The sequence below is a fragment of the Gracilinanus agilis genome, chromosome 5 (assembly GCF_016433145.1).
Source record: "Gracilinanus agilis isolate LMUSP501 chromosome 5, AgileGrace, whole genome shotgun sequence".
In the NCBI taxonomy this organism is placed as follows: Eukaryota; Metazoa; Chordata; class Mammalia; order Didelphimorphia; family Didelphidae; genus Gracilinanus; species Gracilinanus agilis.
Genome location: NC_058134.1, coordinates 161,971,394 through 161,994,719, shown reverse-complemented (window position 1 = coordinate 161,994,719; position 23,326 = coordinate 161,971,394). Strand labels below are relative to the sequence as shown.

Here is a 23,326-nt window from a genome sequence, read left to right as displayed (position 1 = left end):
TATATATATATATGAGAGAGAGAGAGAGAGAGAGAGAGAGAGAGAGAGAGAGAGAGAGAGAGAGTGAGTGTGTACGTGTAGGGCGAAATGTATCTGTGTTGAATTATTTTTAATTTTTAGCAAGGGGTATGTAATGATCACTCCAAATTACATAGTAGAGATTTTTTAATTAAATTTTTTTTCTAGAGTACTAGGTATATAATTGGGAAGACTTCGGTTCACATTCCATCCCTCACTCTTATTAGCTGTGTGACTCTGAGAAAGTCACCTAACCTTTTTATGTCTCTTCCTTTGGGCATTTTCCTTTGCCTTATCTGACTAGACAAATAGCAATTGTACTACATATTGGCAAAGGCAATTCCTGTGGTCCCCCACACATATACAAATCACAGCTTACTTTTATTTTCTCGGTTAATTTTTACATATAGTAAATTTTCCATAGAGTTATATATTAATGTGACTTTGAGTGTTATATATATCCCTATTTTCTAAGAATCAATCAAGCAACAAGACCGTAGGTAATGGGGATACATGTTCAAAAATAAAAGACTCACCTTGCCTTGAGCATATTATAGTCTAATTCTAAAGAATGGCCCCCCAAAATGCTGATTACAAGCAGCTATTTTTTTTAATTTGTTGATTTCCTTCTCTATCGTCTTCAATTCCAAATATTGTCCTCCACTCCTACCCAGAGAGCTCTGTCTTCTCACAAAAATATATCAAAAGAAGAATAGATGAGCAAATGAATGAATGAAAAAGAAAAAACAAAAGAACCATGGCAAAACCAAACACCATAGTGGTCATCTTTGAGGGTACATTTAACATTTACAACCTTAGACTTTGACCTCTGCAGAGAGGAAGGATTCACATTTTCTCAACTCTTTTAGGACCAAGGAACAAGTATTTTAGTGATGAATTCACTGTATCTATCTACACAAGTGATTCAATTTGTCAAACTGAACAGACAAGGCAATTAATCAAGCCAATTGTTTTGACTTTCTTTTTCCTTAAACTGAGTTATTCTTTTTTTAAAAAATAAAACCCTTACCTTTTGTCTTGGAATCAATACTGCATATTGGTTACAAGACAGAAGAGTGGTAAGGGCTAGGCATTGGAGATTAAGTGACTTACCCAGGGTCACACAGCTAGGATGTGTTTGAGACTAGATTGGAACCTAGGACCTCCCGTCTCTTGGCCTGGCTCTCAATTCACTAAACCAGCTAGCTGCCCCTAAACTTAGTTATTCTTTTAGGAAATTAAAAGGTAAATTGTGGTGAAATACTTATATTGGTCTCATATAGAGACATAGGTAAATAACACAAGTATTATTATGTTTATTTTATATATAAGGAAAATGAGGCTCATAGAGCAGAAGCAACTTTCTATAGATAGTTGAACAGTTACAAATCAATCAATAAACATTTTTTTTAAACTCCTCTGAGTCAGACGATGTACTTTATATTGGCGATAGAAACAAAAAAGTCATTCTTAAGAAGCTTACATTCAATTGAGGCAAGACATAAATGAACAGTAAATGAAAGAAAAAGAAATGCAAATTCATTTTGTGAAGAGAGGGGCTGATTTACAGTTGGAGCATCAGGAAATCTTAGATAGGGAGTGTTGGGGACTTGAAATTCTAAGAGGCAAAAGTATGGAAGTTGTACATTCTAGGCATGGGGGACAAGCAGCGTTTCCAGTGACAGAGAGATCAAGCTCAGAAAAGAAATGTTGTGAAGGAGAAGCAAAAATTATTTGGATGGGCCATAGTGCCTATGCAGGAAACTAAGACATAAATTGAGAAAGGTAGACTGGTAGACAGTGAGGTGCTATAAATGCCAAATAAAGGAATTTATATTCAATCCAGAGCCAGTGGAACTTCATGGCGTAATGAGAATTCTGCATTGGGTACCAGACTGACATCTGTGGGAATGATATATTGAAGAAAGAAGAGACTTGAGGTTAGACTGAATAGGGTGTTAATACAATAATTTAAGCAAGAAGTAGGTGATGTTGGAGGATGTATAAGTAGAGATTAGTGGAAAGAGATATATAGGGAGATATCTGGTATTTGGCAACTAATTGAATATAGGAGTGAAAGAGCCCATGATAATTTCTTATTTGATAGCTTAGATGACTGCAAAAATAATGCCTTCAACAGATTAAGGGAAATTTGGAAGAAGTGTCTATAAAAAACAAAATGACATTCTTTATAGTTGCTTTTCTTTTTTAAAAATATATTTATTTATTACATTAAAATACTCAGGCAATTTCTTCCTTCTTATGCCACTAAAGAAGGCGTCATTAAAAAAAAAGATATGTATATACAAACTATGTCTTAGTTATTTCTATTTATCAGTTCTTTTTCTGGAGGTAGACATATGCGGGACATTCTTAAAACAATATTTCTGTTACTGCATATAATGTTTTCCTGGTTATGCACATTTCATTCTTCATAATTTCATTTAGGTCTATCCATAGTTTTTTTTTTAATTAACCCCCTTATCATTTCTTTTAGTACAGTTGAATTCCTTCAAAATCATATGCCACAACTTGTTTAGTCATTCCCCTATTGATAAGCATACTTTCAAAGTCCAGTTCTTTGCTATTTTAGAACATATAGGTTATTTCTCTTTTTTTCCTGATCACCTTAGGAAATAAATGTTAATAGTGGTATTGCTGAGTCAAAAAGTATACATAGTTTTATAGCTCTTTGGGCATAATTACAGATTGTTCTCTAAAATAGTTGGATCCATTCACAGTTCCAACAGTGTATTAGCCTATGCATTTTCCCACATCCCTTCCAACTTTTTATTTTGCCCTTTTACCATTTTAGCCAATTTGATAGATATGAGATGATATCTCCTAGTTGTTGACTTGTATTTCTCTAATCAATAATGATTTTAATCATTTATTCATAGTTATACATAGCTTTGATTTCTTCATCCAAAATCTCTTCATATTTTTGACCATTTATCAATTGGAGAAAGGCTAATTTTCTCTTTAATTTAAGAGTATTCTCTATGTATTTTAGATATAGGACCCCGTATGGGAGAAACTAGATATAGACCAATATCTTAAATAACTTACCAAGATGAGATCAAAATGGACACATGACCTAGGCATAAAGGGAAATATCATAAGCATATTAGAAGAACAGAGAACACATGACCTATCCGATTTATGGATAGGACAAGAATTTATGAATAAACAAAAGATAGAAAGCATTGTAAGATATAAAGTGCCTCATTTGGAATACATTTAATTAAAAAGGGTTTGTACAAGTAAAATTAATGGAGCCAATAAGGCAGTAAATAGGGAGAAATTTTTGCTTATACCAGTTCTTCCTCAGTTCTTAGCTATATTATTACAATAACAATAGGTTTCCCTCTATTCCTTATTTCCTTTCTCAAATACCTATTTTTAAATATTTTTTCAGATTACACGTGGCTACATTTTTTTAAGCATTGTTGTCTGACATTGTCGATTGGATGTTCTCTCTCTCCTTTCCACCCCACACTCCCCAAGTAGGCAGGTAAAATGGTATAGGTTGTACATGTGTCACCATACAACACATGTTTCCATGTTCATCATGTTGTAAAAGAAGATATATCACTTACGCTAGAGAAAAAATTCATGGAACAAATAACACGAAGAACGGTATGCTTCCATCTGCATCCTGGCTCCATGGCTTTCCTCTAGGCGGTGGATGGCCCTTTTTGTCGCGAGTCCCTCGAAGTCGTCCTGGATCCTTGCGCTGCTTGTAATGGCCATCAGTTACCATTGATCATTGTCCGTGATCGCTGTTGCTGTGTACGATGTCCTCCTGATTCTGCTCACTTCACTTTGCATTATTTCATATAAGTCATTCCAGGGAGAACCCCCACCCTCACCCCAAGACGAGCAGCCAAGGGATTCGCCCAGGGTCACAGAGCAGTAATTGTTTGAGGTTAGATTTGCACTCAGGAAGAGGAGTCTTTCCGACCCCCGCGGCCAGGGCTCTCCCTCCCGGGCCCCCTCGCTGCCTCTCCACTACATCTTCCATGCAGTGCCCCAGCGTGATCCTAAAACACAGATCAGGGAGCCCCAGCGTTTCTCTTGCCTCAAAGATCAAATAAACATGTGGGTATTGTGTAGCCTTTAAAGCTCTTTGCATTCTGGCTTCAGCCTTCCTTTTCATGTTTATTTCATGTTCATCTCTGCCATACATCCTAGCTAGGATCTAGCTGGCCTGGCCTGCTTGCTCTTCCTCACAGGCAAAATTCCTATTTCTAGTCAAGTGTGTCTTTGCGCATATTGACCCTCATGCCTGGAATACATATTTTCCTCTATTCTTTCTATGGGAATCCTTACCTTCTTTCAAAGGGTGTCATATAAAACAAGTCTATCTAAATACTGATCCCCACCTCTCCCCTCCCCTCGCCAGATATGACTACTTTTTGGCTCACATTTCAGAAAGGATTTTATATATTATGGGGAATATTTAGGGAAGATTTTATTTATCTATTTATAATGCACATTCCCTAGGTATATTCCCTATAATATATAAAATCCCCTATATATATTCCCTATAATATATAAAATTCCCTATATATTCTCTATAATATATAAATTCCTTTTATATATTCCCTATAATATATAAAATTCCATATATATATATTCTCTATAATACATAAAATTCTCTTTATAGATTCCCTATAAAATATATATAATCCCCTCTATATATTCCCTATAATATATATGATTCCCTATATATATTCTCTATAATACATAAAGTTCCCTATATAGATTCCCTATCATATATATATATATATAATTCCCTATATATGTGTTCCCTATAATATATAAAATTCCCTATAAATAAATATATATATATATATATATATATATATATATTCCCTGTAATATGTATCAGTGATTCCCAAAGTGGGCACTACCGCCCCCTGGTGGGTGCTGCAGTGATCCAGAGTGGTGGTGATGGCCACACTTTTTTTTGTATTACATCTATTCTGAGTTCAATAAATAGTTTCATAGTTTCCAGAGGGCTAAGTAATATTTTTTTCTGTAAAGGGGGTGGTAGGCCAAAAAAGTTTTGGAACCACTGATATATATGATTATATATGCATACATATATATGTGGGGGTGGGTGGGTGTATGTATTCTCTATAATACATAAAACCCCCTATATAGATTCCCTATATATATATTCCCTATAATAAAATTCCCTATAATATATATAACTCCCTATATATATTCTCTATAATACATAAAATTCTCTCTCTATATTCCCCAAAATATATAAAATCCTTTCTGAGATGTGAGCAAAAAAGACATATTCCCTATAATATATATGCAATATTTTTTTTTTAATTTTAAACCCTTAACTTCTGTGTACTGACTTATAGGTGGAAGATTGGTAAGGGTAGGCAATGGGGGTCAAGTGACTTGCCCAGGGTCACACAGCCAGGAAGTGTCTGAGGCCGGATTTGAACCTAGGACCTCCTGTCTCTAGGCCTGGCTCTCAATCCACTGAGCTACCCAGCTGCCCCCTATGCAATATTTTTATGTATATATGGATATGAATGCTTAATACTCATATACAGAAATACAAAGCAATTCTTTGAAGTGGGCAGGAAAGCAATGAATCCTACAGAATATCTTCTGTGTATACTAGCATTTTTATAATAGTCTTTTTCATAGGCTGAAATTATTTTTTCCTTTTTTTTTCTCAGATTGAGGGGAGCATAGAGAAGGATTTTCCTAGCTTCTCCCACATCCTAAGGAATATTCTTATAGTTTTCCACTTTCTTTTTTTCCCCTTGTTTCTCTAAGATGATTTGTCTTTCTTTTGCATCACACCAACCCCTTGAGCTGCTGCTAAATCTAAATTACTTAATGCCATTTCACCTCCTCCCAATCTCTTGTTCTTCACCTATAATGGCTAACACTTCAAACTGAAAATCAATGTTCTCACTAGGAGCTTGTCTGATTCCTTAGTCTTCCTTCAGTGAACTTTCTCCCTATGCTCCTCATTATCTCGATGGATGCTATTTCCTTGGTGTACCAGAATCAATGTATTTGTTTTCATTTGGAAGTCTGCCTATTCTGACATTCTGAATTATCTTTATAAACAATATATTGTGCTAATCAATGCCCTCCTTTGTTGAATTTTCGTTTCTATGCTTTGCATATTCTCTCTGACCCTTCTCTCATCAACTGTCCCTTCTCCAAGATGGCTCATTATAATTTGCTTCCAAATTTACATTTGTAAAGGTTTTCGATATTTCCTTTGTCTTATCCCATTATGGCCCAATACTTGTTTTCTTGTTTTTTCTGTTTCCTCTCCTCTTGTTTCCCTGAGGCCTATTTATCCCAGAGTACACACATTCAGCAGACTTTCATATATCATAATTAGTAGCAGCAGGAGATACAGAAGCTTAAAATGCATATACATTAATTCTAATCTTTCACTCTTGTAGCTCTTCCTGGAATTTTCTCTCAGGAATGATCTAGCTAAAATTTTCAAGTTATTTTTTAAAAAATATTTTATCTTAACACGATGGATAAACAAACTAACAATGTAAAACATGTAATTTGGGCAGAGAATAGGTAGTATTAACTTGTTAATTTTTTAAATTTCCTAGGTGTTTTAAAATTCTCTTGCAAAAGACTATTATCTACCAGCATCATTCATTTTACTATGGCAAATTAGCTCTGACTAGTCTAAGCTTTAACCTGTCAGAACATTAACTGTCACATAAATGGCAGTATTAATTTTGTACCTTTTATTGTATACTGTATGGAATATCCACCAGATAAGGTTTCCTTTTATCTTCTCTTAAATTCCATCTCTAGGAATCATCATTTCAGAGGGAAATAGGAAAAATAGCTTTAGGCTAATTAAGTCAAATTTCTCAGCCTTTACTCTCTTTACATTTATTCTAGCCTCATTATTTAACTTTCAGCTTAACCTTAAAGGAAAGCATCCAGGATTGCCTCATGATTTCCAGCACCCTTTGCCTTCTATTCATTAGGCCTTAATTGGGTACAGTCAACCACAGCTCTTTCTATCTACAGCTACATTTCTAATTGGTGCAAGCGATTTAGTAGAGGAGAGGCTTTCCTCCAGTGATTTAATATTGGCAACCAGTCATGATTGATGGAACAGTGCCATTTGGGGACAAATTCTTATTGTCTGCTAATAGTTGATTCTGAAATCAGCATGCTAAGAGTCAAGCATGATGGATGTGGAGGGGAGAAGGGCTAAAGTACATCTGGTTCTATCATTGGAAGTGTCCTAGTAGATTTCTGAAGATGCTGTAAAGGAGAACCCTTCTCAAGTATGGGCCAGATGAGGTCATGCTGACTTCCCTCCTGGCCCTGAGATTCTGTGAGTCACCTTTGATTATTTGGGAAATTTAGACTGTAGGGTGACATATTGGATTCATTTTGACCTGGAACTAAAGTCTTATGCCCAAACATATTCAATTTTGGCATGTTTATCTTATACTGAAAAATATTATTTGAAAATCTGAAATAGTTCATTTTTACCTTTTAGAATTAGGTATTGATTTAACAAGTTGAATTACTTATTATGTCGGACTAGGGAGCTAATGTTTATTGTACCTAAATTTTAGTATAGAATTGGCCTCATTCTTACACTTCAAAAAAGTTAATAAACTGATAAAATTGTAGTGTAGCTTGGATAGGATTTATTTGCAAGGGAAATCTGCAAGAATTACCTCTAGGCAATTATGAATTTTTCCCATCTCATTTCATCCTGACAAGTAATTATTCTGTTATTAAAGATAAAAAAGAAAGATATTCCACAACTTGTTACAATGGTAAATAATCATTAAGGCCAAGCTTTTTTCCCTTTTAGCTTACCTCCATCTATCTACCTACAACTGAATGTAATTTTAGAATGCTTTAGGGGAATTGATAGGAATGGTTTCTTGCCCAATAAGTCATTAGCTACAGTTATAAGAATAATAAAGGTTTCTATTTATACAGCACTTTCAGGCTTACATATCACAGTGGTGGACTGTACCAAAAAAAAAAGGTGTGAAAGTTGCTGGAGACCCTTGGCCATGGCCATGCAGAGATTCTCTGGCTTCATTTTTAAATGGCCCAGATAAATCATAGAATTATAGAATCTCAGAGCTAGAAGAGACTTCAGCGTGGCCTCTCCTGGACCATACCTGAGAAGGGTCTCCTTTTCTGCATCCTCAATAAGCTATTTGGATACTTCTGATGAAGAAAAGCAGATGTACTTTAGCCCCACCTCCAGATCCACCATGTTTTACTCTGATTTTAAGACAACTCCAATTGTTAGGAAATGTTTCCTTATCTTAAGTAAAAACCTACCTTTCTTGTCATTCACATTTTTTAGTCTGGCTTCTGACCTATAACAACAAGGAAAGGAACTGTGTGTCCCTTCTTTCAGATTACCTCCTAAATACACACTCTGTCTTACTCGTTCTTTTTCTTTCTCTCTCTGTAGCTTCTCTCTCTACATATACATAAACCCATATACCCATCTATCCATCCATCCAGATGCACACATGCACACACACACCAAACACACACACACACGCACACACACCAAACAGTGTGTGTTTAGTTGTATGCCTGTTGTTTCCCTTATTAGAACATGAGCTCTTCACACCAGGAATTCCTTTTTGTCCTTTTTTTTTGTATTCCTAACATTTACCATTTACCATTGGCACATAGTAAATTTTTAATAAAGCCCTTTGGCTGGCTAGTGTGTCTGTGTGTGTGTGTGTGTGTGTGTGTGTGTGTGTGTGTGTGTGTTTAAAACTTTGGAGAGAAATGATTTTTAGAGTTAGGATAATTTAAGGGGAAAAGATTTACAGACCGAGTAAGAGCACCTGGGTTTGCATTTTTCTTTAATGATTATTTAGCTATGGGACGATGGTCAAATCATCTAATATTTCTTAATCTGTTTCCTCACTTGCAAAAAAGGAATAACGTCACTTATACTACCCTCCTTAATAGATTGTTGTATAAGAAAAGTATTTGATAATTTTTTATTACATAGGAAATCAGGACCCTCATAATATTAACATTTATCTCAGGGGCTTAATTTTAAATCTGAGAAAATAGAAACTCAAAAAAGTTCATTTACTTCAAGATGACCAGTGGGAGAACAGGAGATAAAAACTAAGTCTCCTGCCTTCCACTTCCATATTGTTTCCAGGAATAAGGTTATTGTCTTTCTCTAAACAAAATTATTCTAATCATTTTAATCTTTATATATAGTTGCTACTTAAAAATTATATAATCTTAGCTGTGTGACCCTGGGCAAGTCACTTGACCCCCATTGCCTACCCTTACCACTCTTCCACCTATAAGTCAATACACAGAAGTTTAAAAAAAAATTATATAGTCTTAAAACTCCTATTGAATTTCCACAGAATACTGAGAGAAATGAATATCCTATAGGGACCTGGAGGACTTAAGATCGAATCCTAGATCTAGCAGATTCAGCTTGTATATATTAGGGGGCCCTAACATGAATGTCCTATTAATTCCGGAGACAAAATGAAGTACTCAGAAATCAATGAACAGATTTTTATTTTTATTTTTTAAGTTTCATGCAGAATTTATTTTTTTATTTTTATTTTGAATATATTCCCCTGGTTTCAAATTTCATGTTCTTTCCCTCTCCCCCAAACTTTCTTGACATCCTTAGCCGACACACAATTCCACTGGGTTTTACATGTATCATTGATCAAGACCTAATTCCATATTATTGATAGTTTGACTAGAGTTATTGTTTAGTGTCTACATCCCCAATAATAGCCCCATCAGTCCATGTGTAATGAACAGTTTTTTAAAGGGACATTTAACTTTGCCATCAAATAGAGAAGATATATAAGAAGGATAAAGTGAAAATCAGTTTCTCTACACATGGACCACAACCCTAGCCTTGATATGGAAGCAAATCTAGTGACATCAGAGTATGGTAACTCAGGTGATCTTCAGACATATACCAATATGAAGAGGTCCCAATTCCACTTGGATGGGGCTTTTAGGCTTTTACATAATGGGGCTTCTTTAAGAGTGGCAAGAGTCAATCAGTTATCAGGGACAGCTTGTTGTCTTTTAGGGAAAACTAATCATAACCATATGCAAAACACTTAGCACTTCTGAGCCTTTCTTCAGTTAAAAGAATTAGATTAGCTCATCTCTAAGACCCAGCTGTAGATCATAGATGAATGCTCTGAATTTTTTAGCTGGAAGAGTTCTTAATGAGTTTTATTTATCACAAGTACTTCATACTACAGGTGAAATAACTAAGACCCAAAGAGATAAAGCCACTTGGTAAGATCAATTGTTCAATGGTTAACTTGGGATTCTAGAAATCAGAACATCCTCATTTTCAGTATATGTATCCTTTTTATTATTTTTACAAAGCTTGTTATATTTTCTACGCTTATCTCATAGCATCGATTTCTGGTTCTCTATAAACAGAATGATTTTCCTGCTTTTATTAATCTCTACCCATTAGTCCTCCAAATGTGGTAAAAATTACAGAGAAGAGAAACCAGGCAAATGAATTATTGATAGTGGATGTGGTTTAGAGGTTGAATTCATACTTATATTTTTAATTTACTGCATCCATTCATAAACGATCTTAAAAAATTTGAAATAAACTATAAAACACTGTACTTTTGTTCTCCTTTTTCTTGTACACAGAAGATCTGGTGACATAAGATACATTTGGATTCTATTCAGAACCAATATAACTAGAGAAGAAAACTTGCTTTTGTATTATGGGACATTATTTTATTTGCATATGGAGCAGAAGAAAATTATTTTGGTAAACAGAAGTAACATAAGTAGCAAGTGAATTAGGAAATATTAACACCATATGTAGACTTATTCGATGTTTTAAAATCTCCCACAAGCCAAAAATTTGAATTTAAAGTCTTTTAATCAGACAATTGATTCTCTATGCCCTCAATGTATTTTGTATTTTCAGTTGTAGTGATCAATATTATAATATATTTCTTGTAAGGAAAAGAATGGGTTATGAGCACAGTGGGAATCATGATTTTAAAAAGTTTTAAGTGCAATAGAGAGAGGTACATTTAAAGCATTATTCTTTTCATGAAATTGACTCAGTTGTATATACTTAAAAAAGGGAATATCACTGATTGCTTTATTTTTCAACATAATATTAAATTATACATTGTAATAGCTAATTAGTACATTTAATTAAATCTAGATCACACAAAAAGGAGAAACATATCTAACGTAATTAAAGTAAAGAAAAAGTAAAGTATTTAATGTACTTAAAGATATCTAATTAAACATTATGTTTAAATAAATTGTATTTTACAATTTTAGTACACAAGTTTCTTCATAAAAAGGAATACTTCCTAAATATTTGGTGGTAATATTTAGGCTCATGAAATTCCCCAGGAGATTTCTATATCTATATACATATATGCACATATTTATTTACCTACATATACATAACCATATAAATCATAATCAAGTAATCATGTAGCTAGTAATACTCAAGAGACAATTTGTTTAAAATTATTTCTCTATATACTTTAAATACTTTCACCTTTGATTTGTGCTAGCTCAGTTGCATTAAAAATTACTCATTTGTGTGTCTCCTAAATAATATTCTTTGTATCTAAGTCATGTGTCTTAAAAAAAATTATGCAGGGGGAGGTAAAAGCTAGTTCAGTGTGGCTTGTAATGGGGTCAACCATCTAGTTTGCTTTCACTTCATATTTAGAATTCCCTATTTTCTTCATTTTAATCACACAGATAATAAATTATGACAGTATTTCATTTAGTCTTTGAATTAATTATATGATAGTTTAGTCACACAATATGAACATTTTAAAGATTTATTTTGTTTTTACATTTAAAACACATACAAGATTGCTCTCACTCCATTAGCATCTTCTTATAACATATTAAGAGTTAAATAAAATTAACGATATAGCAACACCACCTGACATGTGTCGCATTTCATATGGTAGAAGGTGGGAGGGAGAGAAAATATATTTCATTTTAAAACAATGTGAAATTTTATGTAGAGTATATTTAATCAAGCAGTTCCCTTTATTCTAGTTACAATTCTCTTCCTTCGAAGTGGGCCTAATATTTTGGTCAGTTCTAATTCATAATCTCTTTGTGACTTTAAACAGTATTAATGGGTTTTGGCAAAATGGACTTCTTTGATCTCATATCCCACTAAAAAATTAATTGGTCCTGTACAAAGGACTCAAGTTTTGTTTCTTTTCAGAGGAATTATGGTGTGGTAGATAATTCCAAACTGAGTTAGGTAAACTGGGATTCAAATCTTGCTTCTGACATGATTAACTTCTGACACTATCAAGCCATATGACTTTGGACAAATCATCCAATCTTTTGAGTCTTTTTTTTTCTTCATCTACTAAATAATCCTGAGTCTATTACCTATCTCACAGAATTATTCTGATGTTCTAATTAGATAGTATATACAAAATGCTTTATAAACTTTAAAATTTTACACAATTCATAATCGTTGCATAATGAATTTGCTCTACTACATCATTTCAGTTTTTTACCCAGCTTTTCTTATGTTGCTAGTATTATTGGTTGGGATAATGAACTATCAGCTTTGTTATATGTCCACCAGATGGCAGGACTGTTTGGGAGAAAATCTCTTGTTTAGTCATTCCATACCCCTGAGACTTAAAATTCAATTTATTTGAAATGTTCTATTTTTCATCTAGAATTTTAACCATATGTACTACAGTTGACATACATCAATTAAAACCAGAATTAACAGGACAGGGAAAACAGCTGTTGGTGGTAGTATTGTGTAATATACAACTATTATGCAGAATTTCAATATAAAATGAATATATGAATAGAGAATGTAAGGCTTGTAAATTGGAATTTTTTTTACTGCATCTGCTAGTAAGTATATTTTGCCATAGAACAGAGCTTTGTTGTGTGTACTATTGTATTACATTCCTATATTAGTTGAGGGAAATGTTAACCACTTCAAAGGTTGGGAAGGGGTAGGTAGAAGGGAGATTGGTTTAGCAATTTCAATTTTTGTCATTTGATTTATTAGTGACTTGCCTTATGGATATAATATTTACATTTTCATAATCCTCTATCTAATTATGAAAAGGAATACTTTGGTCCTTGTTAAAGGAATTAGGGATTTCAACTAGTGAAGAAGGAGATACTGGAGGATGTACTGGGAATTTTAACTTCCTTATAAACAATTCCACTGAAGCCCAGAGATCTCAAATGATTTGCCTAACATCCCATAATTAGGAAATAGCTGACCATGGATCCAAACACAGGTTTTATGATTTCAAATCTGTCATTGTGCTCACTGCCCCATGCTGCCTTGCAATATTTCACTCTGAATTACACTCCAGCCCGGCTGCCTGTTATCTTGGAGGGGAAAGATTCAATCACTGGTGTTGATTTTAAAATCCTCAAGAAGAAAACCTCCTCTATAGGAAAGCCGAGAAGATAAAATAATTAGCACCTTTGAGTAATTAAAGTGTTTCACTGGAGGTAGTTTAAAATGTCCATCTTGAAAAATAAGAAACAGGACAAAACTAAGAAAAAATAATCAAAAAAATAATGCATGAAATGTGTGCCAGGTATCCCAAGTTTCAAAATTTAAATGGATACAATTTCCTTCTCTAAACTTATTACCAATATTGTGAGGGTTGTACATGTTTTGGATTATTTTCCAGTTCAGTTAAAACATATCTTTCAGTTCTATTCAAAGTATAAAATTTAATGGTGACAACATAAGTGGGAGCTATAGAGAAAAACAAGATAAATAAAACATAATCTCTTTCTTCAAGTTATAATCTAAAGAAGCAGAAAATATATAAAAACAAATAATTATGAAGGGAATGTGGTGCAGCATTAAAAATACAGAGATGTGAGAAATGAGAACAGAAAAATCACTTTGGGCTGAGGGAAATTACCAAATCAAAGAATCTTAGAACTATCAGGAATCTCAGAAACAATCATCTCCAGATTGAAGACCAACAATCCCCTTTATATTAAAAAGTCATTCTACATCCTTTATTTGAAGACCTCTAATGAAGATGAATAACTTGACATTTATTCATTCCCCTACTAAGGTGTCAGAGTTCTAAGACCCTAAATTCTGGAATGCTCAGTCAAAAGACAATCTTTCCCTTCCAGAAGCTTAAATTCAATTGCAGAAGGCTTAGGTACATACCTATGTATATACAGAATTGTTGTTCAGTTGTTTCAGTCATGTCCAAATCTTGTGATCCTATTTGGGGTTTTCTTGACTTGGAAACTACAGTGATTTTTAAATTTCTACTCCAGCTTACTTTACAGATGAGAAAACTGAGGCAAAGATGGTTAAGTGACTTGCCCAAGGTCACACAGGAAGTAAGTATCTGAAGGCAGATTTTATCTCAGGAAGTTGAATCTTCCTGATTTCAGACTTGGTACTGTAATTGCTGAACCATTTAGCTACCACCATTATGTAACGTAGCATAGCACAATGATAGAGAATGAGATGTGGAATTGGGAGGAATTGGATTTAAATCTTCAGATACTAACTAGCTATGTGATGCTAGGAAAGTCTTTTAATCTATCATATACTTCAGTATTCTCATATATAACATAAGGGGACTGAATCTGATGGCCTCTAATTTCCCCACATGTATGCATTTATGAGTAATTTATCAAGGCATTTAAATACTGAGAGAATTCATGGTTTATCCTAGAGGTAACAAGGAATCACTACTATTTATTGATCAAAAATTAACAAAGTCAAATTATATTCTAGGAAAATTATCACTATAGAAACTGAGTGGAATATATGTTGGAAAGTAGAGACTACAGACACAGAGAAGCAAATTAGTAGACTCTAGGTGAATGGTGAAGAGGGATTGAATGAAGATGATGAATATGGGAGTGAAGAGAATAGAATATATGCAAAAGATGTAGAGACTTTATGAATCTTGAAAAATTATTTTTAAGTAAAGGAATAATTTGAGTGTGACTTTATTTTGGAAACTCAGAACAAAAAGGATATTAGTGACCTTAACAAAAATAAATAAGTTAAGTTAATAAGTTAAAATAAATTAGTGGGTTTGAGGAAAAAGGTAATGGATTTGTGAGGGGGAGAAGGGAGGATAGGTAGGAAGGTAGTAGAGGAAGGAGAAAGGAGAGAGGAAGGGAAAGGAAGGGAAAGGAAGGTAGGGGGTCCCCAGACCCAGCAGGGGGAAATTGACCAGAGCCCTTTGGGGCTCAGATAAAAGATCAGAGAGCAACTTAGGGTTTAGAATTGCTAGGTTTTATTTAAATTAGAAAGGGGAAGGTCTAGGAAAAACTAGGAGGTAGAAAGAAAGGGAAAAAGGTGCCAAGAGCGGGAAATCAAGGTAGATAAAGTCAGCCAGCCTCCAGGCTCTAGAGAGCAAAGAGCAAAAAGGTGCCAAACTTTCTCTTTTATGCTTTCTCTGACACCTCCCACAAAGGAAGTGGAATCCCAGGGAGCCCTGGGAGACATAGTCTCCAGGGGCTTACAATAATTTTAAATGATACAAGTTCTACTTTGTAAGCATATGAATTTGAGATGCTTAGAGATCATCTGGTAAGAAATGTTCGATTGATGATCTAATGGTGATAAGGGACTGGAGCAAGAGATACAGAATAGGTCTGGGTATATTAATTCTAGAATCAATTTGCATTGAAATGGTTGAACTCTTTAATGCTAAAGGGTTTAGCCAATATGAGCATAGAGAGAGATAAAAGAATCAAGAACAGTGTCTAGTTAGGAAGCATGATATAGATGATGAGCAAGGGGAAAAAAATTGAAGACTAGTGTAAGAGGAGGATCGTGTCACAAAAACATAGAGATGACAGATTACCCAAAAGGAAAGGGTGGCTAACAACATCAAATGTAGTAGATAATTGGCATAGCAGAGAGAGTAGCAGATAGGGTACCTAGAGTGCCAGACTTACCATCAGAAAGAATTCAAATCCAGTCCCAGATACTTAGTATTTCTGTGACCCTGGGCAGTTCACTTAACACTATTTACCTCAGGTTCCTCATCTGTAACCTGAGCTGAAGAAGGATAATGGCAAATCACTTCAATATTTTACTGAGAAAACTCCAGATTAAGTCACAAGAAGTCAGAATGACAGAACAACAACAGTGGCTGACAATTAAGTGAGAGGAAAGAAAGGAAAGGCAGTGAAGGTAGCTTTTTTTCTCCTTAAATTTGGCTGTGAAAAAAAAGGAAAAATATTTAATGATAGCTTTAGGCTATGATTGTATTGAATGGAGAGTTGTTAAGAATAGGGAGATCTACACTTATTTGTAGGAAGCAGGAACATGTTCTACTTAGAGTTAGGGTGAGAACAAATATCAAAGAATGGTGAAAGGAAGAGAAAGGAAGTAAGTTGTTATAACCTACAACATTCCAGGGCCTGTACTAAATGCTTTCAAAAAATATTATCTTATTTAATTCTCATAACAACCTAGGGTAGTAGGTTCTATAATTATCCCCTTTTTCTAGTTGCAGAAATTGAAGCTGAAAGAATTTAAGTGACTGACCCAGAATCTCACAGTTAATAATGTCTGAGACCAAATTTGAACTCATATCTTCTTAAATCTAGGTGCAGAACTAAATTCACTCTGCTAACAGCAGCTTCATGAATATTACGGTTTGGTATGGGAATTATGGATCAATCTATAGAGGAAGGAGAGAATGGAATCCAGGATAAAGTTATAGGAGTTGGTCATGGTGAGAAAATAGACCATCTCCTTATCCAAGGGTAGAATAAAGAAAGAAGAGAATTGAATACTTAGTATAAATTTCAACAAATTTTCTTTTTCACTGAAAGGTACTAATCTAAATTTACAATTTACCAGAAACTGAATATTCACACTTTTCGAGTTAAGATTTTTAAAATTTACTAATTATTACTCTCCAGCATTTCTTCTCAGATTTTGCTTTCTCTGACCATGATACTTAAGTCTTATGTTACTTAGTTGTTTGTGATTTTTGCATAACTAGAATTGCAGATAATATATGTATGTCCTGTCTGATTTCTTCATGTGCTTATTTGTGATGCAGATTTCAAGGACATGTTATATCCACTTGAGGTTCTCCTGGAACCTTTGCTGAAAATGTGGTTAGATTTGGAGAGGCTCTTGTTTTTGATTCCACATGAATTACTATAAAACTATTCTCTTACCTATTGTAATTGCTGCTGGGAATTGGTGCCTCACATCAATTCTCTTGTGACAGTTACTATCTAGTTCTTAATTCTGCTGAAGATGCTTTTGATTCCTGTATAATTATAAATCACAGAATCTCCTGTTATCTGGTGTGGAAGTTGAATGCCAGCCTCTCTTAGAATTAAAAAGGACATTAGAACACACATACTGAAACCATTATCCAATAATTACATGAAATCCCTCATTAGTCCAAGTAAAGTGAAGAGCTGTTCCCCTCATGAAAAAAAGGAAGAGAAATCAAAAGGAAAAGGGGAAGGAAAAGGGAAGAAGGAAGGAAGGCAGAAGGAGAAGATTATAAAACTAGAGAATTTTTTTAATAGATATTAGTGGACCACTATGATAAATGCCTCAAAGAGTTAATAGAGCTTCCTAAATCTCTCCAAAATAATATTGCAATTATCTCTTTAACTTGAAGAGAAGAAAAACTATAAAAATAATGTTTACTTGGAATTTTTAAAATTAAGAGTTTTAGTGTGAATAAAGCAGAATCTCATGCTAGGATATCACTTGATTTGTTGTTGATTACAATGCATGTCATATGTCTGTGTGTGATGGATAATGGTGATCATCAACATATTGCTTAACAAAAACATTACACAAATTGACATTTCTTGTAACAGCCTACTTGTTTCACTATGTAATGGGTAACAGCAACCCCCAAAAAATCCACACAGAAGGTGTTTTGTGGTAGCTTTTATTGTTATTTTAAAATAAAAAGATCCTATTAGTTGAAGTTAGTTGCAAAGGTCAGTCACATTCATACGCAAAACATGAATGAGAAATTCTATATTTTTTTTACTATGTTATCTGTAGCACTCCTCTCCCCTTCTACCTTCCCTCCATTGAGAATTTTAAACTAGCTGTCTTAAAGAAAAGAACAATTTCTTCATTTGAAGATTTCTTGCTCAAAGTATGTTATCATAATGATTTATTTCAGTTTTCTATTTTTAAGATGTGTAAGTATATGAAATACAGAAGCTACCTTCTGTCAAATGGCATTTTGTGATAACTATTGGTAATGAGATAATAAAAGTTTGGACGATGCTTATACTAATGCAATAGGACCATTAAGAAATTAATTGATCTATTTTTCTCAGCTATAAAATGATGCATGACTGGCAAACCCTTTCACTCAATCTGTCACATGATGTACATAGAGTAAATCTAGTCACTTACTTTAGTTTGAAGGTCTTTCAGTGTATTTTTTTTTCAAAAAAATTCATTAGGAAAGAAATTTGTATTTAGTTCAATTAACATTTTTAAGCCCATTGATAAATATTCAGGACATGATACTGAAAAATTGTGTCTTCAAGGAACTTACCACTATAAAATAGAGGGTAATCAATCAGAACTTGGGTATTCATTTGGACATATGATAGCATGTGATGTACACACATATGTTAATATAATATTATCTATTTTAGTCAGAAGTGTGATACAAAGTTGAATGCAATGGGCAGAGGGGATATCCAGACTACTTAATCTTGGGAGAGCTCTGGAAGTGTTAAAACATTGACTTTTCGTTATTTCCCCCCTATTTTGAGATAGTGTGGCAGAGTAAATAGAGAGTAAATAATGCTGAAATCTTACTTAGGAAACAATGGCTGGGCAAGTTGCTTAACATCTGAGTACTCAAGAAATTGTTAATTCCCTGTGAGTCCATTTGAGGATTTTTTGGCAAAGAGAGTGGAGTGGTTTGCTATTTCTTTTTCCCGGACTCTTTTCTGAGGCAAATAGGGTTAAATGAATTACCCATGGATCACATGTGTATTTTATGTCTGAGGTCAGATCCAAATTCAGGTCTTCCTTACTCAAGGATTGATGCTTTCTCCACTGCACCACATCACTTTTCACGTGCTCATGTTAACTCCCTAAAACTGTAAGATGTAAAGAAGGGCTGGTTTCCAACGAAAGAGGGAGTTTCCTTACCCAGAAGGTATTGTTTAAGTGCAGCCATGGGTCTAGTCTCTGTATTTTAACTAATTCCTTCCTTGTTATAGCATCAGAATATATTAAGTGGATAGGGAAAAAAAATCTTATCTAATAGTTAATTCTAAGATTCATTTCTTAAATTGGGAGGGGAAATAGAAGAAAATTACCCTGATGATTTTTCCAGCTTATCAGCCAATCTTCATTAAAAAGTAAAAATGACTTCTTTATTTAATATTCTACAACAAACATCAATAATATTGGGGTGGCTGAGTATTTGACAAGAGACATAGACATAACTTATGTAAATATTAAATCATTATCAAGACTACCAATGATTTTCTTATTTGCGTTACTTAAATCTTATGAAGAAAAAACTATGATTTTTTTTCCCATCTTATTAAAAAACTAGCCATTTTGGCTTTGGATGCTTGTAGTAGTCAGAAAGTTGAAATTGTGGGCAGACCAAATCGTTCTAGTTTAACAGAGATGACAGGAGAAAGAGGAAAAGAATACCTTTTTCAGAGAAGAAAGAACTTTAAAGAACCTCCTCTCATCAGCACTCAGTTTCAAACCCTGAGCCCACTAGAACTCATACTATTAGATGAAATAGAATATTTTGGGCCATGCAGCAGGAGGTATTACCTTCCTAAGGTTTTTACCAATATATAATGCCATCTGGACCTAGGCTTTGCTTCTGCATTCCTGTGGCTTTACTACACTTGGCAGTCAATATTGCTGCTTTTTCCTGCATAAAAATAACAAAAGTGAAACTTTTATAAAGATGTGCCTGTACAAACAAAGCTGTATCTTATTTTTATATCTGGCAGTTTACTCAACAGCTGGATATAAGCGTACTGTGGCACAGTCCTAGGAAGACAAGAAACATAAACTCCTAAATTATTACATTAATTTTCTATTTGTGTCTACCTCTAGGAATCTCTCCGTTGTTTTGTGATAATAATAAGGAAACTGCACCAAATACAAAGCAGCATAAATCGTTGTAATGAATATCTAGTGATTTTAAAGAGCCCAAAATGATCATAAAATAGTTAGCTGATAACTTCCTTTTATAGTTACTGTCCTAAGATGTAAAAGTAAAGCCCATGAAAGCTGGGATGCCATCAGTGAATAAAAATAGAATTTGAACCTTGTGTCTACTTGTTATGATGCAGACACATAGATACAAACACATAGATACAGTATGTTTATAATGTGTAAATATGCATAGTTATGTAGATGCATCACACACACATATATATGCATGTAGAGGGCTACATATAGATTATATATATATGGAATAGGCTGCAAGAAGAGGCTATAGGGGACATCCAGGTGTCTCAGGGGATTGAGAGTCAGCTCTAGAAAGGAGACTCAGACACTGCCTCATGGTGAGACCCTGGGCAAGTCTTAACCCTCATCGGGTCTCCCTTACTGCTCTTTTGCCTTGGAACCAATACATGGTATTGATTCTAAGATGAAAGTTAAGAATCGTTTTTTTTTTTTAAAGTAAGTTGTAGTATCATTTTCCCTGACAATTAAAAAAATAATTCATCTATTTAGATCAACATGTAGTCTGGAAAAAATAAAAAATAGTAATAAATAAATAAAATAATACCTATATTAAAAATATTTTTGAATCTATGATATAGTTATTTCAGATGCTTTTTCTATGTTTTTCTGTAGATTCCGTAACATGGATTTATAAAAATGCAAAGTGTCGGCTTTCAGAATTAAATTAAACTTGAAACTTAGAAATAATTATTGGAATCCTTTCTGATGTGACCCCAAACACAGAACCTTACTGAAGAGCTGTGGATCATCTAGAGTAGCTCCCTATCTCACTTTTTAGCAAGGAACTTATGACAAGTCCTGGGAATTTGGGTGTGGGTGGGGTTGGGAGGATTTGTCCCAAGTATTTGTATATAGAGCTTGTTTAACTTGTACTTTTGCTGAAGTTAAACTTGCAAAGAGAAGCGGTTTGGGCTCAATGGTTTGAACACTGGACCTGTAGTCAAGATCAGCATTCAAAGCCAGCCACAGATATCTGTGAGACCTTGGGCAAGTCACTTAACCTCTGTATGCATAGAAGACAGCTAAATGGCTCGGTGGATAAGGTCTGGGCTTAGAATCAGGGAGACTTGACTTCAAATTTGGCTTCACACCTTCTAGATGTGTGATCCTGTTACTTAAACTCTAGACTGCCTGAAAAAAGGATCCACTGGAAACACGAGAGAAGGAAATAGCAAACCACTACAGAATCCTTACTAAGGAAACTCTGTATGGCTGGAATTGGGCATGATTAAGAAACTGAACAACAAAGACCTCCAAGATTTATTTTGCAAACTTATGGAAAACTCAGAAGTGGGTTTTATGTTATAATACATAATATGTACATATATGGATTTTTACATGCTTTACAATGGACCCTGAGGAAATGTATGGTTATTTTCAAGTGAGGAAAAGAAGAGCAGCCTGTAAACTGTAGATGAGATGCTGATTTTGACTTCAATTCATGGTAAAACCAAAGGTATTTTGAAAGAATACTTTGACACATTAGGAGGAAAATAGTGACATGGAGATATCAAAATGCTTTGAAGAATAGATTGTACCAGGCAAGCCTCCTCTCCTTTTGTGAAAGTGACTGTAGGCTAGCAAGAGAAGGGAACACTACAAATACAGGTTACCTAAATTATAAGTAAACATTTGACAAAGTTTGTCCCATTATTCTTTTAGCTAAGATGAACTTGTGTGAGCTAGTGATTAGGAAAATTAGGTTCATTCAGAACTTGTGAAATGGCAGTATCCAAAGAGTAATCATTAATTGTTTGGTGGCAAATGAAATGGATGGTTTAACTGGAATATCCAAGGGAATCTCCTTGACCACAAAATGGCCAACATTTTTATCAGTAACTTTGACAAAGTCATACATGTTATGTTTATTAAATCTGTAGGTGACGTAAAGTTACCAAAAGAATAGCTGGCACAATGTCTGAATCAGTGTTCCATTAGATGTTCAAGCCTAAAATTTGGAGTCAAATAATTTAATATTTTAATACAAATATATTTAATAGAAATGAATGAAAATATTATTTTGTTTTATTTTAACTTGGGTTCAAACATTCAACATCCTGAGTACAATATGGTAGCAAAGTGACTAGATAATTTCATAACCAGGATTGAATTCATGCAATTTTCTCATATTTAGACCAAATCTGAGTGTTACTTTTTTTTTTCTTTTTTCTTTTTTTTTTTTTAACATTTATTAATATTCATTTTTAACATGGTTACATGATTCATGCTCCCCTTTCCCCTTCAACACCCCCCCCCGCGCCCCCCACCTACCCTTGGCCGATGCGCGTTTCCACTAGTTTTGTCATGTGTCCTTGAACAAGACCAATTTCCAAATTGTTGGTAGTTGCATTGGTGTGGTAGTTTCGAGTCTACACCCTCAGTCATGTCCACCCTGACCCATGCGTTCAAGCAGTTGTTTTTCTTATATGTTTCCTCTTCTGCAGTCCTTCCTCTGAATGTGGGTAGCGTCTTTACCATAAATCCCTCAGAATTGTCCTGGGTCATTGTATTGCTGCTGGTACAGAGGTCCATTACATTCAATTTTACCACAGTATATCAGTCTCTGTGTATAGAGTTCTTCTGGCTCTGCTCCTTTCGCTCTGCATCAGTTCCCGGAGGTCTCTCCAGTTCGCCTGGAACTTCTCCAGTTTATTATTCCTTTTAGCACAATAGTATTCCATCACCCGCATATACCACAGTTTGTTCAGCCATTCCCCAATTGAAGGGCATTCCCTCCTTTTCCAATTTGTTGCCACCACAAAAAGCGCAGCTATGAATATTTTCATACAAGTCTGTTTATCTATGATCTCTTTGGGGTACAAACCCAGCAATGGTATGGCTGGATCAAAGGGCAGGCATTCTTTTATAGCCCTTTGAGCGTGATTCCAAATTGCCAGCCAGAATGGCTGGATCAGTTCACAACTCCACCAGCAATGCATCAATGTCCCAATTTTGCCACATCCCCTCCAACATTCATTAGTCTCCCCTTCTTTCATTTTAGCCAATCTGCTAGGTGTGAGGTGATAC

General features: G+C 34.5%; 1 protein-coding gene across 1 annotated transcript in view; it reads left to right on the top strand.

The window, feature by feature from the left end:
• Positions 1-23,326, top strand: part of CACNA2D1 (calcium voltage-gated channel auxiliary subunit alpha2delta 1) — a 644,980-nt gene that overhangs the window by 388,567 nt on the left and 233,087 nt on the right. The window contains exon 6 of the mRNA XM_044679055.1: positions 3,700-3,817. Within this exon, the coding sequence (XP_044534990.1) occupies positions 3,700-3,817 (118 nt within the window). The remainder of the gene's footprint in view (positions 1-3,699; positions 3,818-23,326) is intronic.